At 38.6% G+C, this 19,199-nt stretch overlaps 1 protein-coding gene across 1 annotated transcript in view; it reads right to left on the bottom strand.

Moving 5' to 3' along the window:
* Positions 1-19,199, bottom strand: part of DNAJB14 (DnaJ heat shock protein family (Hsp40) member B14) — a 37,203-nt gene that overhangs the window by 10,664 nt on the left and 7,340 nt on the right. The window contains exons 4-8 of the mRNA XM_006152184.3: positions 10,917-11,062; positions 5,238-5,423; positions 3,110-3,204; positions 2,255-2,364; positions 1,047-1,219 (exon numbers count right to left, since the gene is read on the bottom strand). Of these exons, the coding sequence (XP_006152246.1) occupies positions 1,047-1,219; positions 2,255-2,364; positions 3,110-3,204; positions 5,238-5,423; positions 10,917-11,062 (710 nt within the window). The remainder of the gene's footprint in view (positions 1-1,046; positions 1,220-2,254; positions 2,365-3,109; positions 3,205-5,237; positions 5,424-10,916; positions 11,063-19,199) is intronic.

The following is a 19,199-nucleotide window of genomic DNA, read 5'->3' as shown; positions in this document are numbered from 1 at the left end:
AAAATATATATATATAATATTATATATATATTTTAAAGGGTGGTACAATGAGCACCCTAAAATTCTTTGCCTTGATCAAATGATTCTTTACATTTGGTCATATTTGCTTTAGATCTCTCTAAGCTGAAGGCTGTTACTGCTATTGTGGTTCTTTTCCAGATCCCTTTGAGAACAAGTCTCATATATGATGACCTTTAATTTCTAATTACTTCAGCATATTTCTTTTTATTGAGAGGTTTTTTTTTCGTACAGGGCACGTGCACTTGCCCAAGAGACAGAGAGATAGAAAGCAAGAAATCACCTCCCAGGGGGGATGGCCACACTGCAATCCCTTTTTCTCCATTCTCCTCTCGGGATCTTGGGCACACATGTGCTGGGCATGTGCGTGCCTGCCCGGTGTGAGTTTTAAGCCGCTGGGTCCAGGACTCAAACTGTGATCGACTATGTGAGAGTCCAGCGACATAAATATTACACCAGCATATTTCTCCTAAGAGCAAGGGTGCTCTCTTATATAACCGTGATGTAACTACAAACTCAGAAATTTAACAATGATATAGCACTGTTATCTTTTTTTTTTTTTTCTCCCCAGAGAGGTTTTTGCTATAGGGTGTGTGCACTTCCAGAAAGACAGAGAGACAGAAAGTGAGAAATCACCCCCTGGGGGAATGGCCATGCCGCAATCCCTTCTCCTCCATTCTCCTCTCAGGATCTTGGGCATGTACGCACATGCACCTGGCATGAGTTTAAGCTACCGGATCTGGGACTCAAACCACAGTCGACTACATGGGAATCCAACGACATAGCCATTACGCCAACTGCTGGTCCCCCAGCACCCTTATCTAACAGAGTCTACACTCAGGTTTCACCAACTGTCCGAATGACATCCTGTATAGACTCTGGTCAGGAGCCAGTCCAGAATCACATGTTGTGTTTAGCTGTCACTGTGATTATGTGCTCGGGAATTCCAAAGTATTCCTTGAGTAGAAGAAATCTACAGTAACAATCCCAAACACTGAATAAGTGTTAAACTGTTTTGATAAACTTACTTTGTTGTCGTTCTTTCCAGCAATTATTTCGAATATTAGTCACATAATCTTCTTCCACACTCTTTTCTACTTTTTGTAACAACATTCCTTTATATTCATTTTTAAAGTCCTTGTTGACATAATAAACAACGCCCAAGTTTTCTGTCTGCATTTTAATAGTTTGCCCTGATCCACTGTAAAAGACACATGATCATTATTTTTAAATTCAAATTGGACATTATAACCTGCTATTACAAATCAAGCTAACAAAATCATCAGTAACAATAATTAAAAAGTTAAAATTGGTAATTATTTATATTCTCTAAAATTGTCTAAAACAACAATTTCATATTATAAAAAAGTAATTTCATTTTTAATATACTATGTACTTACAAAACTCTCTCAATTTTTAGTTAATAAAAGTCTTATTTGGAAGAACTAAGTTAATTCTTATTTTTAGACCAAGCAATTTTTAATTCAGTTAAATCACTGCCAATAGGATTTTAGTTTCCTGTGTTCCTGGTAATACACTAAACTTGTCTAGAATAAATGCTGAATTAACTTTCCTTTATGCTCTGACATCTTATGTAGAGTGGAAAAATACTTTATATAACAAAAGTCCTATTTGCTTTTATTTAATCAATATTTTACAAAGGAGAAAAGTCATTTCCACCTTAATGACATGAATCTATGTAAGATCAATTACTATCCTTTTTGTCTTTAGAGAACTTTTGTCTCTTAATTTATTTTTTGCCTTTAATGTCAACATATTACCTACCACATTCAATTGCTACCAAGTTCAAAATATAGCACTTCCGCCCCATCCACAGTTGAGCAGAGATGTAAACTGATAACGTAATACAAATTCATTACTTAAGTAACTTTTAAAAGTAAGTCATTTTTAACATCTAGTATACTTATAGTAACAGATTTGATATTTAAGTTTAAAAGAACACAAGACTCTTTAAAAGGCAGCTAGTGGGTCTGGCAAGTGGTGTGGTGGTTAAGGGTGCTGGACTCCCACCTGGCCGACCATGGTTCAGGTCCTGGACTTGGTGGCTTCCTTTCTCACTTTCCCTCTCTCTCTCACTCTGTCCTTCTTTGGTCAAATTAAAATAAAATAATAAATAAATAAAGTAAAATAAAATAATTATTAAAAATATATTTAAAATAAAATAAAAGGCAGCTAGTAAGAAACAATTTTTGTAAAACTTCACTTAGCTACTTACGATCTGGGGTATAAGGAGTAGGGAGGATTAGAGACCATCAGCTGGCTTAATAATGACACGAGGATCAATACAATAATGGGCATCAGCTGGATAAACACAGAAAAACCTCCCTATAAGAGAAATCATCAAAGAATAACAAACTGTAAGTGTACTTGTCAACGACCCAACAACTATCATGCATGTTTAGAGGCAGAAAGAACATCTGAGACCATCTAGTTCAGGCCTTTCAATCTGCTTGATCATATCCACTTTCCAGGGTGATTCTTGAAAATACAACTTTACAGGCATATCATCCAGAGATTTTAATTTCAAAAACATGGATATAATTTGATCAGATGAAGAAATCCTCATTTATCTCATTCTTTCACACACAGAGACTCTCATGTTACAGTTTGCAAAACTATTTTTACCTTGGATTTGAGGGGGGACATCAGGGGGCTGATGAGTGGCAGAGCTTAGGCCCAGGTCTTTTCATTTCTAGTCTAGAGCTCTTTCCATTAAAACCCCTCCACACCATGTAATTTAATTGCTATAGTTACTAGGTGTAACTGCATCGAAACAAGTAAAGTTACTTACAAATCAAGTTTCTCAGCAAAACATGCATGGTGTAGCTGTGTCTTCACTAGACTCATAGCATACCAGACTTAGGGGGTTACTGCCCAACCCTCCCCACCCCGCCTATTAACCTTATTCCTACAATATCTTTAAGGGATTTTCTAGTCTCTATTGAACACCTCTGGTAAGGGCAAAGTCATTTCTTCCTAAAATAACTTGCCCTGTTTCCAGACAACTCTAATTGCCTTTCTTGAGCTGCATCCTGCCCTGCTGTGATTGGTAACCATATCATAAACATACATCTCCTCTTTCCTCTTCTCTTTCATGCCCACTGTGTCGATGCTGATGTTGATGGCTGTAACCAGCTCGTCCATTTGAAAAAGAATGTACACTACCTAGAAAATTAAAAAGGAAGCTTAAATTAAGGACAACAGTTATGATCAGAAAAATCAGATTTTCTTTTTCATTTTTCTTTAATGGTTTTAAATTACTAAAATAATGCATGATTATTTTGGGGGCTAAATGGTTATTGCCCTCTCTTCTTATGAGTGAAGGATAGACAGGAACAGAAATGACTCCTCCCAGACTCTGCCTTCTTTAAAGTAAGGTAGAAATTTCTTCTTTATGAAAACCCAAGTAAAACTGTGTAGAGTCAACCTCATTGTTAACATAATTCTAACTTTTGGTACTAAAACTGGCACTATTTTTCTGGTCATTACAGAGTCCTCTCTCAAACATGAACTTCAGAATGATATGCTTTATTTTATTGTACTTTTTCTAACTTTTTATATTCAAACACTGTATATCTGTACAAAATTAAAAATGAATTTTCTCAGCATAAATACCCTGTATGTTAGTCCAGTCAAAGAAACTTCCATAAACATTGTCATTAATAGACAAAAAAAAAAAGAAAAGAAAACCCAAGTAAGAGTTCCCCAACAACTACACACATAGAGGATTTTGTTGTGGATGCTTGTTTTCACAAGCTTTGGAAGACTACTCTGAAACTCTGCTCTCTACATTTATCAATGAATCATGAACTTATTGAGAAGTCAAAAGATAGCACTCCATTTTTTTTTTCAAAAATAACTATAATTTACCATGATGGTGGTAGACCACGGTTTACTAAAACAATTCCTTGCAGATGAACATTGAAATGGTTTTAAAATAAGCTGCATAATTAGAAACTGCTATCATTGGCAAAGTGAACTACATTGTAACTAGCAAAAGAACTGCAAACGATTATCAGAAGAAAATACACAATTACCCAAAGGACCTCTTACTGTTCCTAGCATATTCAGTCAATAATTTATATCTACACAGCCTCTTTCCTTCAAGAATGCTTAGCAAAATGTTCTATCAATGACCAGAATTTTTATCAATAACATTCTTAGAGGGCCACCTGGCAAAATTACACTGCTACATTTATAATGATTCTCCCGATTTTGAAAAGAATGTTTAACTCAGCCCCTTAAGTAAACGTGGTAAACAAGACTGGAGCTATCATTTTAAGCACCTTAGAGGAGCAGGTCTCTAAGAAGATACATTTCTTAACAAATGACTCACAGCAAGTCTTAAGTAGAGTTAACTACTACTTATGTTACTGCTGTAAAATTTGGTTTGTAATATCACTTCAATATTTAACTTTGATAGTTTGGTTCGAGTAGCTATTTCGATTTTAATGCAATTTAAAAAACTCAACGGAGCCAGCAGGTGGGGTAGTGGTTAAGGTGCTGGACTCCCATGTGGCCGACTGTAGTCTGAGTCCCTGATCCAGCAGCTTGAAAATCTCACATGTATGCGTGTGCATGCGTGCCCAGAATCCCAGCAGGAGAATGGGGAAGAGACCGTGGTATGCCATTCCCCGGGAGAGGGGGGTTTTCTCACTTTCCCTCTCACTGTCTCTGTCTCTGGAAAGTGCATGTGCCCTGTGACAAAAAAAGAAAAACTGGACAATTTCTATAATACCTATGAACCAGACTCTTTTTATTGAAAACGAAATACAGATGAGGACTGCCACATGCATTAGCACTCTGTAATATTTTAATAAACTAAGATCTCCAGAGAACTAATGTCCAATAGTCATCAAGGGTTTAAGATACATCCCGTGATTGTTAGTACTCACCGAAGATACTGCCCCTGGATGTCCAGCTTGTACACCTTTTCTTCAGCTTTATAGAAAATATGAAATATAGCTACCTTTTATTTTCTTAAATTAAAATATGTTCTAGGAAAAACGGCAAGCTAAACTGAAAGTAAACCTACTATTTCTCTCCTGCCCTCATGAAAATCATCACACTGTGAGACCACAAGATTACAAGGCTACAGAAACTACAGGACAGAACCGAGCTAAATCTCTAAATCACCAACTGGAGGTAAAGACCTCTAGCTTCGTAAAATAAAAAATTTATAATTAACACTAACTTACCTGAAGGGAAACCGCCTCCAAAAAATATATTAAACAAGTCTTCCGGAGTGATGTCTGCTTCGCAGCCTCTGTGGAAATTGAACCTGCCGTTGTTTTGGTGATTGCAAGCTTGCTCTTCACTGCCCGTGAGGTCATACTGTTTCCGTTTTTCTGGATTGCTTAAAACAGCATAAGCGTTTCCAATCTCTGAAAAAGTCGTGAGCGACAGTTGGTAAGCAAAGGTTTTCCATTATAAAACACTGGGGCACATGAAAACTACTACAGTGTTACCAGAGAAAGCTACTTAAAATTAGTGAAGAAAACCGTAAAACATGAATACGACCTTTCATACCAGTTAGAAGTCTCTGCAGTGCCTTGGAAACAGAATTGTCCACTTCCCTTTCTTAATATCGTGCTTCATCCCTAGAGTCCTTCCTCTTCCTTTTTGAGTACTCTAATCTAAACATTCATCAAGGTCATTCAAATGAATAACAATAGCAAAAGCGATCATTTTTTGAGCACCTATTAACTGCTAAGCTCCACACTCAATACTCTATTATAGTATCCATTTTATCCACTTCACAGATGAGGACCAAGGCTCAAAAAACTTAAGTAACTTGCTGAAGGTAGAGTCTTCATAAATCTTTTTTTGTGCTCTGGTGCCCAGAGTGAAGTATTCTTTCATTATATTTCTGAACAATTTAAAATAGTAAATGCCATGAGGTAAGGAACTTGTCTGTTTTCACTGTAATATCCCTAGGGTCCACCATAAAGTCAAAAACGTTTCTGAATCAATGCACACAGTCCCTTAGCCTTTCTATCCCATTTTGATTTCATATTTATTTATAAATAAAGAATTCTTCTATTTCCCACTTCACAGTCCCATGTCCAAAAGAGGCAATGGTATGTTACCAGAATGTCTTCTGAAGGCAGTTAAGAGGAAGCTGTAATGCTCTGAATCTAAAGGCAGGAACTACCGTATTCTTATTTTGACACTCCTAATAAATAATTCATAAACATAGTTTGCTTCTTAAACTAGCTGCAAGCCTTTGGAAATACAGGCTATTTTAAAAATACTTTTTGGATTCCATGTGGTGGCTGCTGTTAAGTACTGACCAAGCAAATACGATGGTCATTGGACAGCTGATTCACGCGGAAGTGAATTTTACACAGATACTCTGGAGGTTTGCTTCTGAAGGGCTTCCTAAACTGGAACTGGGGGATAGCGTACAACTGGTCTGCAAATTCTGTTGTGTGAAATTCGATGGGTGGCCCATCTACCTGAGATGTTTCTCAACTTTCTTCACACGCTCAGAGAGATCCGTGACTCTAAGATGCAGCCATGACTTCGCTATTTCAGTGAGAATGTACTGACCCACACGCACGCACGCACGCACGCACACACGCCCGGCGTGAGTTTTAAACCACCAGGTCCGGGACGAGAATTGCGGTAGACTACGCGGGAGTCCAGTGACATAGCCATTATGCTAACTGCTGGTTTCCGACAGGGTATTAGCTTTAAATCATGGGCAGCCACATGGGACCCAGATCTCTTAAGCACTAGGTCTTGGGCTGGTCCTCTCTCTTCTAGCACACAAGGCAGTTAGTGTCATAAATGTCCCTGCAGCACTGCTTTTAGCTGGTCCTCTCAAATTCTGACAAGCTGCATTTTTATTTGTATTTAGGTCAATTTTTAAAAAATTTATTTTAAAACTTTTTCTTTGACCCACAGATTATTTATTCATCTGCTGTTCAGTTTCCAAGTAATTCTATGTTTTCCTACTGTTTTTTGTTGTCAATTTCTATTTTGATACCACATTTTAAAAAGATGTGTACATATACTGAATATGTCATTCTATATGTAAATAAAATATTAGGTCATCAGATAAGTCATGACATATTTTTCTACATTTGTCTATGCAAAATATGTCATGACTTTCCTGACAACCCAGAATTTTTGCTTGAGAAGCTTACACTGCTAACTGGAACGACAAAGCAGCCACATGAACTTTCAAGAGTTCCTTTAGTACACTCTTCCTGAGAATAATCTTCTATTTCGAAAGCTTTACAAAACAAGTGAAAACACCTCTTCTATCTAATTTAATTCCCTAAACCAATTAACTGTCCTTCTTCTATTTCTGAAGAAAATAAAAAGCGAGTGCTTTCCATGTTCTATAACAAGTGTCTCGGTAATTATAGAGCTACCAATCTATACTTTAGCTTTTATATAAAAGACAAAAGCATTGTCTTTGCTTAGAAATAAACAGCTTAGAATTCCAAAAATGGAAGTTAAGACCAATAGTTAAAAATAAAATCCGATGATTCAGAAGGTAATGACACGAGCCTGGGTGTTAAATGAATGAAACCTGCCATCTCCATGTGATGGAGATTACTTACTGTAATATTTTCTAATAAGCTACCTTTGGCCCAAGCATCTGTGGATCACAACTGAGGTTCTATGCAGTTTCCATTCAATGAAAGATGGGCTCACCCACCACCTCCCTCTTCTGATCCACTCTGGGACTAATAAATTGGCATTCTGATTTACGGAGAGCCTCCTGTGTATTATTATAATATGAGCCTCTCCCCTAGAGATGAATCACCTCCTGGCATGGCAATAAATACTAAGTTTCTAGTTTTGCAAAGTAGAGCATTAAACTCTGAAATGTACCGCACCAATGGCCAACCACTAGCTGGCTTACTGAGTGACATTTATGTTGCTCCCCTGTTCAAAATGTAACACACTGTAGAAACAGCACATCCACTTAGTGCTATGCCTAGACCAATAATGGTAATGTGATTTCAATACAAGATGGGAGAAAGACATATTGATAATTTAACATTCTTCATGTTAATGAAGATTTAATATTGAAATCACATAGCAGATCACAAATATACAAATAACTCACTGCCAAAATATTTTTAAAAACTGACATTTTAAATTAAATGCTTTTAACTCATAATGTGGAATTTTTTAACTTTGCAGGGAATATATATTAATTAGCTGTTTAAAGATTTCAGCTGCTTTTTCAAGGCACTCTTGTGACTCCATATATAAAAAGCATTGTGAGTTTGTTTAAAAGAAATTAGGCTCCAGCAATAAAACATTTTTTCTATTTGAAAATTTCATCAGAAATTTCCCAACTTTGTGTATACTATACAAGTAGAAATTAACCTATGTGCCACTGTCTGGGTTATTTTTGTTTAATAATGGAAGGTGTGCATTTGAAGGCCAGAAAATGATTGCACTATGTTCTGGATATATTTTTCAGAAATGTGATTTTTAAGTTAGAATTTCTGAGTATAGTAACATTTTAAAAATGATTTTGCTAGAGGGTGCATGAGAAACAGAAGAGACACAGAGAGAAAGAAAACACATGCATAAATCTGCCCAGTTTATCTCTCAAGCCACCAGGGCCAGGACTTGAACTGAAGAGTTGGTCAAATGGGATCTGTTGCTTTAGCCACCAGGCCATAGAGCCAGTCCTTTGAATAAACTAACTTCCCTGTATTTCCTTCTTTCCTTCCTACCTCTCTCTATTTCTTTTTTCTCTAATTTATCAGAGAGTGCAGGCACTCACAAGAGAGAAAAAGTGAGAAAGCACCCCTTGGGGGGGATGGCCACACCACAATCCCTTCTCCTCCATTCTCCTCTTGGGATCTTGGGCATGCATGCACATGCGCCTGGTGTGAATTTTAAGCCACCAGGTCTGGGACTCCATACGTGTTCAACTATGTGGGAGTCCATTATGTCATCTGTTGGTCCCATCAATATTGTTTTTAAAATTTGACTAGAGTTGACAGAGAGAGGGAGGGAAAGTGAGAAAGCAAGCTGCCAGGCCCAGCACCTAAACCGTGGCTGGCCATGTGGGAGTCCAGCACTTTAACCACCACACCACCTGTTGCTCCCTCAAAACAATCTTCACAGCATTTTTATAGAAGACCAATTGAGTCGTCTTTTGGGAACATTTTGAAAATAAGTATCTCCTTCATGTTATTCCAAGACTGCAACATTTTACTGTAAATTTTATACACTGGGTCTTGAATGCCAAATTCATGAGAATGAACAATCACAAATTTAAGCATTTCACTATGAATCAGACATGTACTATTACAAATAAGTTATATTTAAGAAAATAAGAAATTAAGAAATAATTTCTTTGACATCTCTTTACTAAATTGGCAAGAAATTGAAAGCACCCTGAGAAAAAAATAAGTATTAGGCAAGTGGAAAGAAACTAATTTTTAAAAGAAAAAAAAATCACATTGGTTAGAACTACATATAAAAATGTAAAAATTGGCCAATTTAATACAAATGTAAGGACACTGAAGAGATAGCTATGCATTCTAATACTCCAACTCTAGATAGTCTCTGGTGTATTAAGAACTCTGTTTTGAGGGGCTAGCATGTGGTTAACGCACTGGACTCCCACATGGCCAACTGTAGTTCAAGTCCTGGACCTGGCTGCTTGCTTTCTCACTTTTCTTGTCCGTCCCTGTCTCACTCTGGTGAGCGCATGCACCCTATAGTAAATTAATAATAGTAATAATAAAAGTAAGTAAATAATTATTTTTTAACCTTTTTTTTTTTTTTGGAGAGGTTTTTGCTATAGGGTACGTGTGCTCGCCAGACAGACAGAGACAGAGAGACAGAAAGCGAGAAATCACCCCCCAGGGGGGATGGCCACGCTGCAATCCCTTCTCCTCCATTCTCCTCTCGGGATCTTGGGCACGCACGCACACGCGCCTGGCGTGAGTTTTAAGCCACCGAGTCCGGGACACGAACAGTGGTCGACTACATGGGAATCCAGCAACATAGCCATTACGCTAACTGCTGGTCCCCAGTAAATAATTATTTTTAAAAATCCCCAAACCTTCCATTTTGTTTTCAGTTCACTTGGAACCAGATGGCAATATGCTAGAAGTTCACAAAGAGTCATTATCCCACTTGTGACAATTTGTTTGTGGCAAACTAGAAAGCACGCATGAATACCTAGAAAAGTTACTTCAGGCTGTGTCAAAACTGGCATCCTGCTTTTTTTTTTTTTTTCTTTGCTATAGGGTGCTGCACTTGTCAGAAAGACAGAAAGAGACAGAGAGCTAGAAAGTGAGAAATTACCCCCCATGGGGGATGGCCACACCGCAATTCCTTCTCCTCCATTCTCCTCTTGGGATCTTGGGCACGCACGCACATGCGCCCTGTGTGAGTTTAAGCCACCGGGTCTGGGAATCAAACCACGGTCGACAACATGGGAGTCCAGAGACATAGCCATTACACTAACTGCTGGTCCCAAAACTGGCATCCTGCTTTTGTGAAGCCCAAGTGCATCTGTTTAGCTGTGGGTATAACAAGTTAATTCTGAAGTTGTTGGTTTTTTTTTTAAGAATTATTTTATTTTACTTTATTTATTTTAGTTTGCCCAGAGATGGGGAGAGAGAGAGAGAGAAAGACAGAGAGAGCAAGCAAACTGCCAGGTCCGGAAATCAAACTGCGATCGGCCATGTGGGAGTCCAGCACCCTTAAACACCAAGCCACCTGCTGGCCCTAATTCTGAAGTTTTAAAAGATGTCACAGACCTTTACTTATGCTGGTTTCTGAATGCACTGGTACAAATGCAGAATTTAATACTTGGAAACACTGTACAATAAAGTGGCTGAGGAAAAGAGCGTAGTAAAATTGCTTCGAAACGGTTACTTTACTTTTAAAAGCATCTGTGGCCCCAGGTGCGTGGTTTTTGTCTGGGTGAAACTTCAGAGCGAGCTTCCTGTAAGCTTTTTTCAAATCTTCATCACCAGCATCTTTCGTAACTCCAAGGACTTCATAGTAGTTTTTACATTTGTTTATGCTGTGAACAAGAAAGTGTGTTATAACATAAATGTCACGATAGCACTTTATGTGATAGCTCTAACTCATGACTTACAAGAATAGTATAAAAACTATCTGTGGATTGTTTTCTCAAAGTCTAATGATGGCTTATCCCTTTTAAGGGTCAGTTTGCTTCATTCTCTTTTTTTGAGGGTGGACCACTCCTCTGACCTGGTCTTCCAGTCTAAGGAGAGTATGCCAAGACAATGTCTTCAGTGCAGTGGCTACAGGTACAGAGAAGTAAAGCAAAGTCTGTCACTGTGGGTGAAGGACAGAGCACATACTAAAACGACAAGATAGGAACAATTTTAAAACACTCTCAAGTGGATAAAGGAATTCTATTTCTCATCTAATGTATGTCACAGCCAAGAATGAATATGCACACGCTCTAAGAACTTTGTTCTTGCATAATGTATAACAACGCTAACCAAGTAGCCAAGTATAGAACATGTAAACTAATTACAGCATCCTTTGGTTTAAATGTCAAGGTAAGTTAATTCAGTCCAGTTATGCCAAAGAGAATTCATCTGTGTCATTCTCTAAAGCAGATAAAATCACATGACACTCAAAAATGTTTGTTACACCAGTTTTCATTGCGATGAGCATATTCTCAAGAATTACTTACAAAGATTTAAGGCCTGGAGTCTTTAAAGTCCGTTAGGAATAGAAAAGAGAGATTATGAGCGGAGGAGAGAACGCCAAGTACCTCTGGATGCCAGCGTTTCCCCATGACCTAATAAAAACTGCTTTGACAAAGCCCGTGGTACATCTTAAACACCTTTTGTAGAATATCTGCAACTGCGGGTGTGTTCCATGTGTGGTTGACTTGATGGCGGAGGTAGTAACGTGTAGAATGGCATAAGGCACAGCCGGTCACCAGCAGCAAAACTGCCAAAACCAACCCCAAGTTTTCAGAGACAAAAGTGATTGTATTCTACTGTTGAATGCATTAATCACCGTGCTTGGCTCACGACAGACTCTCAGTAAATATTTCTGGAATGAGTGGACTTAGCTCTTCTTTTATCTATTTAGTTTTTACATTTTGCTATAGGGTATGTACATTTGCCAGAGAAAGAGAAAGAAAGTGAGAAAGCACACCCCACGGGGAACTGGTCACCCTCAGTCTCTTCTCCATTCTCCTCTCCAGATTTGGGTACACATGGCAAAACAGGGGGTCCAGGACTCAAACCACACAGCTGGCCATGAGGGATCCTGCCACCTTTACCACCATGCCACCAGCTCTCCTTTCATAGGGGAAGTACTCATCATGTATTATATGAACTGGGAGTAAAAAAGCGAAGATGTTCTAAAAGGCTGTAGAAACATTCTTATACGCCCATCAATAAAAATCTGTCATACAGTTTTATTTATATTAATAATAAAAATTGGATTTTTTTTATTTTAGATACTTAAAAACATTAATACAAGGCACTTTTATTAAAAGAAACAAACCAACCAACCAACCCACGGCATTTCCTCTAGTCAGTAGTGTTTATTTACCGCTACTGCTCCCAGACAGCCCTGTAGGCACATGAGACTTACAGCAAACAGCAGAGAACGTTCCCTGCCGTTCCCTTCTGGACTCACTGGCCTAGAGAGGTTTAGAAATCAGGTGATAGAACACCTACTGTGTGCTAGGTACAGGTCCACAGTCCATATCCAGGTTCCAATATCCACAATGCTCTGAAAAGTGAGTTATTCTATAACTACTTTGACTACAAAAAACCCTGACTTTTTAGAGGTAAAATCTGATCTAAATGGATGTGAAGCTGCTACAGAGTCTCCACTTACCCCACCTAAGTGTGAATATTTATAAAATGTTCTGCTATGTGCTGCTGCCCCAGACCCTGCTGAGGGTATAGAATGTGTAATATATTCTCCTTATTGCTTTTCTAAAATATGAAGAATTCTGAATTCCAAACTATATCTGATCCCAATATTTCACATAAAGATGTGTAGAATTTTATTGTGCTGATTATTTTACACAACTATCTCATTTATTATTCACTGGGGAGATATTTTTACTATTTAACCAGTAAGAAAGTGAAGGCTAGGAATTGTCAAGTGAACTGCCTAAAGTGATATAACTAAGTAATAAATGGATCTAGGATTTATTTCTTTAACAAAAATTTACTAAACATTTACTCTGTGCTAGGCAGTTTTGGATGCTACAGTGGTGAATAAAACTGTTTAAAAATCCCTAATCACATTACATTTATAATTGGTAGAGTAAGATAAGCAATAAACAAATATAGATGCAAAATACAAAGTCTATCATATGGTGATAAACATGTGGAGAAAAACAGAGTGGCGAAGGGGAATGGAGAATGGAGAACGAAGGGCAGGCCCGACCAGAAGGCCCTGTTGCAGTGGTACAGGGAGAAGGGGTGCTGCTGTGTGATGCTGGAGGACACACGGGAAGGCTCTGGTTGGGTCCTGGGTCTACCTGAATATGCAGGGGCCCCACTGGTGTGTTCATGAGTCTGGTTGACTATAGGGCTCAAAGGAGGATAGCAGCAAGAAGATCCTGTCAGGGGTTTGCACATTTGTCTGTTTTTCTCTCTCTCGCACCATCTCAAGAAGGAAATAAATAAACTCTAAAAGAGAAGGAAAAGAGCCCCTTCACATTTTCTTTCTATTTCCTTTCTTTTAGAGTATTATTTTTGTTTTGTTTTGTTTTTGTTTTTGTTTGTTTGGTTGGTTTTTTTTTTTTTTTTGTTTTGCTATAGGACACATGTGCTCACTGGAGAAAGACAGAGAGATGGAAAGACAGAGAGAAATGACCCCGAGGCGGGATGGCCATGCCATAATCCCTTCTCCTTCATTCTCCTCTTGGGATTTTGGGCATGCACACACACGTACCTGGTGTGAGTTTTAAGCTGTTGGGTCCAGGACTTGAACCACAGTCGACTACGTGGGAGTCCAGTGACATAGACATTACACCATCTGCTGGTCCATCTATTTCCTTCTTACAATCAGTTTTAAGCAGACTTCTTTTTCCTAGCTAACTAAAAACACTTCTGGTGCTCTGAACACTTCTTCTCTGCCTCTCTTGTTAGCTATTGAATAGTTTCTATAATTTCTTGAGACCTTGCCATTTTCAAGAACCCGTATTTCTCAACACCAGGTTTGCTGCCCCTCTTATATACTCCTAGAGCCCTCCGAACCTAGCCTCCTCCCAACAGTACCACATGTATGGGAGCTGCCTGGTTACTTGTCTCCCTACTCTTCTAGACGATGCATAGGCTCTAGGAAGGAGGGGGTTGTGTCTGTTTACTGTAGTGATGGATGGATGGATAAACTGTTTCAATCCAAGGGCAGAAGTGGTGGGGATCTAGATTATTATGTCCAGGTCAAAAGTGATTAATAGCTAGTAAAGAAAATGTAGAAAATGTAGTCGGCACCAAAACTCAATTTGAAATAGAGGAGAGTCGAATAATAGACATGAAACAGTTTATGAGTCAAGGAACAGGGCTAAGAACATGGCAGATATTCCTTGGATGCAGAAAAAAAAGGTAGTGACATTAACTAAATACTGAACAATCTTAAAGCCATTCATTACTACCTGGTTTAAATGCTTAAGATGTTTAATTATATTCTAGAATTGCCCTCTAAAATTGATCTGTTGATATTTTCTGGGCACAAGAAGCTTGGCAACAGAAAAACGCAGGAGAGAAGAGGGTGGATAGTGTAGGAAAGACAGCCTAGAATTTCCAATAGTCTACACGTGGGTCATAAAACTAAGAATTGCTGCAGAGCCAAAAAAAGGCTAGATAAGAGAAACAATTACTTCACTAACTCTTAGCTATTACTAGCTCCAACAAGATCTTCTTTGCACTGAATTTTTCATGATATATTAGAGGAGAAATTCTTTTTTTTTAAATTTTTTTGGAGAAGTTTTTGCTATAGGGCGCGTGCGCTCGCCAGACAGAGAGAGACAGAGAGACAGAAAGCGAGAAATCACCCCCCAGGAGGGATGGTCACACTGCAATCCCTTCTCCTCCATTCTCCTCTCGGGATCTTGGGCACGCACGCACACGCGCCTGGCGTGAGTTCTAAGCCACCGGGTCCGGGACACGAACCACGGTCGATTATGTGGGAGTCCAACAACATAGCCATTACGCTAACTGCTGGTTCCCTAGAGGACAAATTCTTGAGAAGCCAGCAAAAAGCCATAAAGTCATCATCACTAATGGACAGGCCGAAAGCTATATATTTCAAGTAATGCTCCAAATATAATCATTCAGCCACTTCTGCCAAGCGGAATGAGAAATCACCATTCATGCATCTACTTTAATCCACGTAGTGGTTGCTCATGCTCCTATTCACCAGCCATGTGTGCTTGCCACACTTTACAATCTGCTCCTTCCTAAAAGATTCAAATCTTTCCTAGCCTCGTCAGATAATTTTGGAAAAAAAGGAAAAGAAATTCAGGCCAGCCAGTAGCATGGTGGTTAAGGCAGCTGGATTCCACATGGCTGACTGCACAGCTCAAGTCCTGGACCCAGTGGCTTGAAACTCAACACACTGGTTGCATGTGTGAGCATGCCCTGAATCCCAAGAGGAAAATGGAGGAGAAGGGATTGCAGCATGGCCTTCCCCTCTAGGGAGTCTTTCTCACTTTCCCTTTCTCTGCCTCTAGAGAACACATGGGCCCTATACCAAATTGAAAGGAAGGAAGGAAGGAAAAAAGGCAGACAGACAGACAGACAGAAAGAAAGTTAGTTGATTAAAAAGGGGAACCCAATACCTATCTTACAGGGGAATATTGTACAACGAGGCTAAAAAAAGATTTGTCTGGAGTTCAAGAATGAGAAAAGCAGGTCTGGGCCATCCACTGCATCTTCTTTCACGTGCATGACAACACAGCGGGTGAGAAAGGTCATCTTTCTCTTTTTCTCATATGCTGAAGCTGATTACTTAAAAAGACTCCAATATTTAAGAAAAAAATATTTATTCATGAAACAAAAAGTGATTTATTTTATAGGTTTAACAAACTGATTTATTTTTATTTAAAGAACTGGAGATTTGGAGCCAGTGTGGTGGTTAAGATGCTGGACTCCCACATGGCCGTCCATGGTTCAAGTCCCAGACTTGGTGGCTTGCCTTCTCTCTCTGGTCAAATCAAAAAGAAAAAAAAAATTATAGTAGTAATAATAAGTAAAATAAATAATTGTTTTTTTTTAAAAGAACTGAAGCTTAAATAGAATTCAAATCTCCATAATCAAAACACCTTCAGAAATGTGAAGAAGTGCTTCTATTTGGAAAATATAATGACACCTCAGTTAATGATCTCTTACAGTTCTTGTACAGTTTGTAAATATTAGACGATTTTTAATAGACTAAATGTTTCTTCAAATAGAGTCTATATCAGTTTTTTCTCCATTATTTTTTGAAGTATCCAGCTCAGACAACGAATAAATACTGCTTAGTTTTGGAGTATATGGAGTTTACGAGTTACCCACTCTTTCTCCTGTTTTTTTTTTCACTCTTTCTCCTGTCTTACTGTAAGCTCGCTCGTACTTATGCAATGGAGGCAGCATTATTGCATGGCTTCTCCCCATTGAGCTAACTTGTCACTGAGCAACTGGTTTGCATAATCGTGCTAACCAACAGAATAACTTGGCTTTCTTCAGAAAAATCCCCTGTGTACGGGTAAAGCAAAAAACAAAACGTACGGCATGTGTTTGCTGGTGATCTGTTCCTTCACCAAAGCAACGCCTATGAAATCTAATACCACGAGTAAGTGTTACATGATTCACCTAAGCAAGTCACATAAAGTATAACTTAAAAGATTCTCTTAAGGAATGTTGCAATCACATTTAGTCCCCAAAGGGGGAAAACTACTTTGTTGTTTTTTTACTTTGTTGTAATGTGTGTGTGTCCTCTGGAGACAGAGAGGGAAAGTGAGAGAGAGAGAGTCAGAAATCACCCCCAAGAAGGAGGGCCACCCCCAATCCCTTCTCCTCCATTCTCCTCTTGGGATTTTGTGCACACATGCACAGGTGCCTGGAGTGATTTTCAAGCTGCCAACTCTGGGGCTCAAATCACACTGTTGCCTATGTGAGATCTAGCTGCCTCAATACCCATGCCATCTGGGGGCCCCATAAAAGTACGTTTATTTAATAATCTTTTTTTTTTTTTTTTTTTGGAGAGGTTTTTGCTATAGGGTGCAGGCACTTGCCAGAAAGAGAGTGACAGAGAGACAGAAAGCGAGAAATCACCACCCAGGGGGATGGCCACACTGCAATCCCTTCTCCATTCTCCTCTTGGGATCTTGGGCATGCACGCACACACACCCAGCATGAGTTTAAGCCACCGGGTCCGGAACTCGAATCGCAGTCAACTACATGGGAGTCCAGCAACATAGCCATTATACTAACTGCTGGTCCTATTAATAATTATTTTTTAAAAAGGTATAATAAAATAGCTGACTAGAGAATCAATTTCTAATACAGGTATATCCTCAGCTAATTCTTCCACACATAAAGAATTCATAGTCTCAGATGTGGCTGGGCTTCCAGCGCTAGCTCAGTAATCTCCCCAACCCCTGTGCTCTCCTCCTCTGTAAATACTCTGTGTTTCTACCACTCTCTTCAGGTTCTCACCACAACACTTCTTCTGCCTTTCACATGACAACTTTGTCTCAATTTCACAGAGAAGACAGAGGCAAACAGCCAGCAACTCCCTCAATGTACCTGTCCCCATCTGTCCAACCCGGGGTCACTACAAACCTTATCTATCCTCACCATCATCTTTCTTTCTTCCATCTTCAAGCTGTCCCCCAGCTAAAGCCAGGTCCTCTGGGCTCTGAAGAAACACACAGAAGTGCATGAGCGTATGCGCACGCACACACACACACACACACACACACACACATACACACACACAATCCATACCCAAACAACAGAAATATCATTGATCTTCCTTTCTTCTTTCTACCACACCTTGAGCTAATCCTCTTTTTTAAGACTAAATACATAAAAGAAATAAAGAGATTTTTAAAAAGTTGTACAAGATTTAGGAGATTCCTATTCTCCAGTACTTTCAAACCACAACTTTTTGGTGAAACTTCCAAATATGTAAGTGATTCTATAGTCTTTCTTACATAAATAAATAAATCGCAAAAATCAAATGTAATACAATTAACTCTGAGTCCTTCGTTAAGAATATTTTGTCCTGTGACCAGCAGATGATGTAATGGTTACATTGCTGAACTCTCAGGTAGTCAACCATGGTTTGAGTCCCAGACCCAGTGGCTTAAAACTTACGCCAGGTGCATGTGCGTGCGTTCCCAAAATCCCAAGAGGAGAATGGAGGAGATGGGACTGTGGTGTGGCCATCCCTGCTGGGGGCTGATTTCTTGCTTTCTGTCTCTGTCTCTCTCTGTATCTCTGGGGAGCATGCGTCCTAGAGCAAAACAAAACAAAACAAAACTCTCTTTTAAAAAAAAAGAAACAAAACTCTCTTAAAAAAGAAAAGAAACAAGACAAAAAAACAAACGTAAGTAAAGAATATGTTGTCCTAGGGCCAGCAGGTGGCGTGGTAGTTAAAGGCGCTGGATTCTCACATGGCCAAGTGTGGACCTGGCAGCTTGCTTACTCACTTTCCCTTTCTTTCTCTCTCTGGTCAAATTAAAAAATAATAATAACAAATGGAATTAAATAAATAAATAAATATTAAAAACATTAAAAAAGAATATGTTGTCCCAATATAAATTATGATGATTTGTAACAAGACAATATAATTTGTTTTAGCATGTGTTTCCAGGAACTTGTTGCAGCACACTACTAACTTGTTTTTTCCTGAAAGAAATTCAGAAAAATGTGATCATAATGTGATCACACTCAGATAAAATGTTACAATCCACTTTTAGCATTTAAATAGACCCCCAAAAAAGCAAAACATAAATATACTGACATATGATATTTTTAAAATTAAGATATGATGACAAATTACCTTCCTGATAAATAAGACCTATGTCTCAAAACACACTTAAACTACAAATTATAGTAAGTAAAAATTGAGACTAAAGAAAAAAAGGCTGAGAAATAAAAGTAAGATATAGAAAGAAAAAGATGAGGAAAGGCAAAAGAGAAACAGAGTTAATCGAACTA

Source organism: Tupaia chinensis, unplaced genomic scaffold, assembly GCF_000334495.1.
Source record: "Tupaia chinensis unplaced genomic scaffold, TupChi_1.0 Scaffold000340_1, whole genome shotgun sequence".
Lineage (NCBI taxonomy): Eukaryota > Metazoa > Chordata > Mammalia > Scandentia > Tupaiidae > Tupaia > Tupaia belangeri.
The sequence above is the reverse complement of the archived record's forward strand: the minus strand, read 5'-3'. Positions and strand labels throughout refer to the sequence as shown.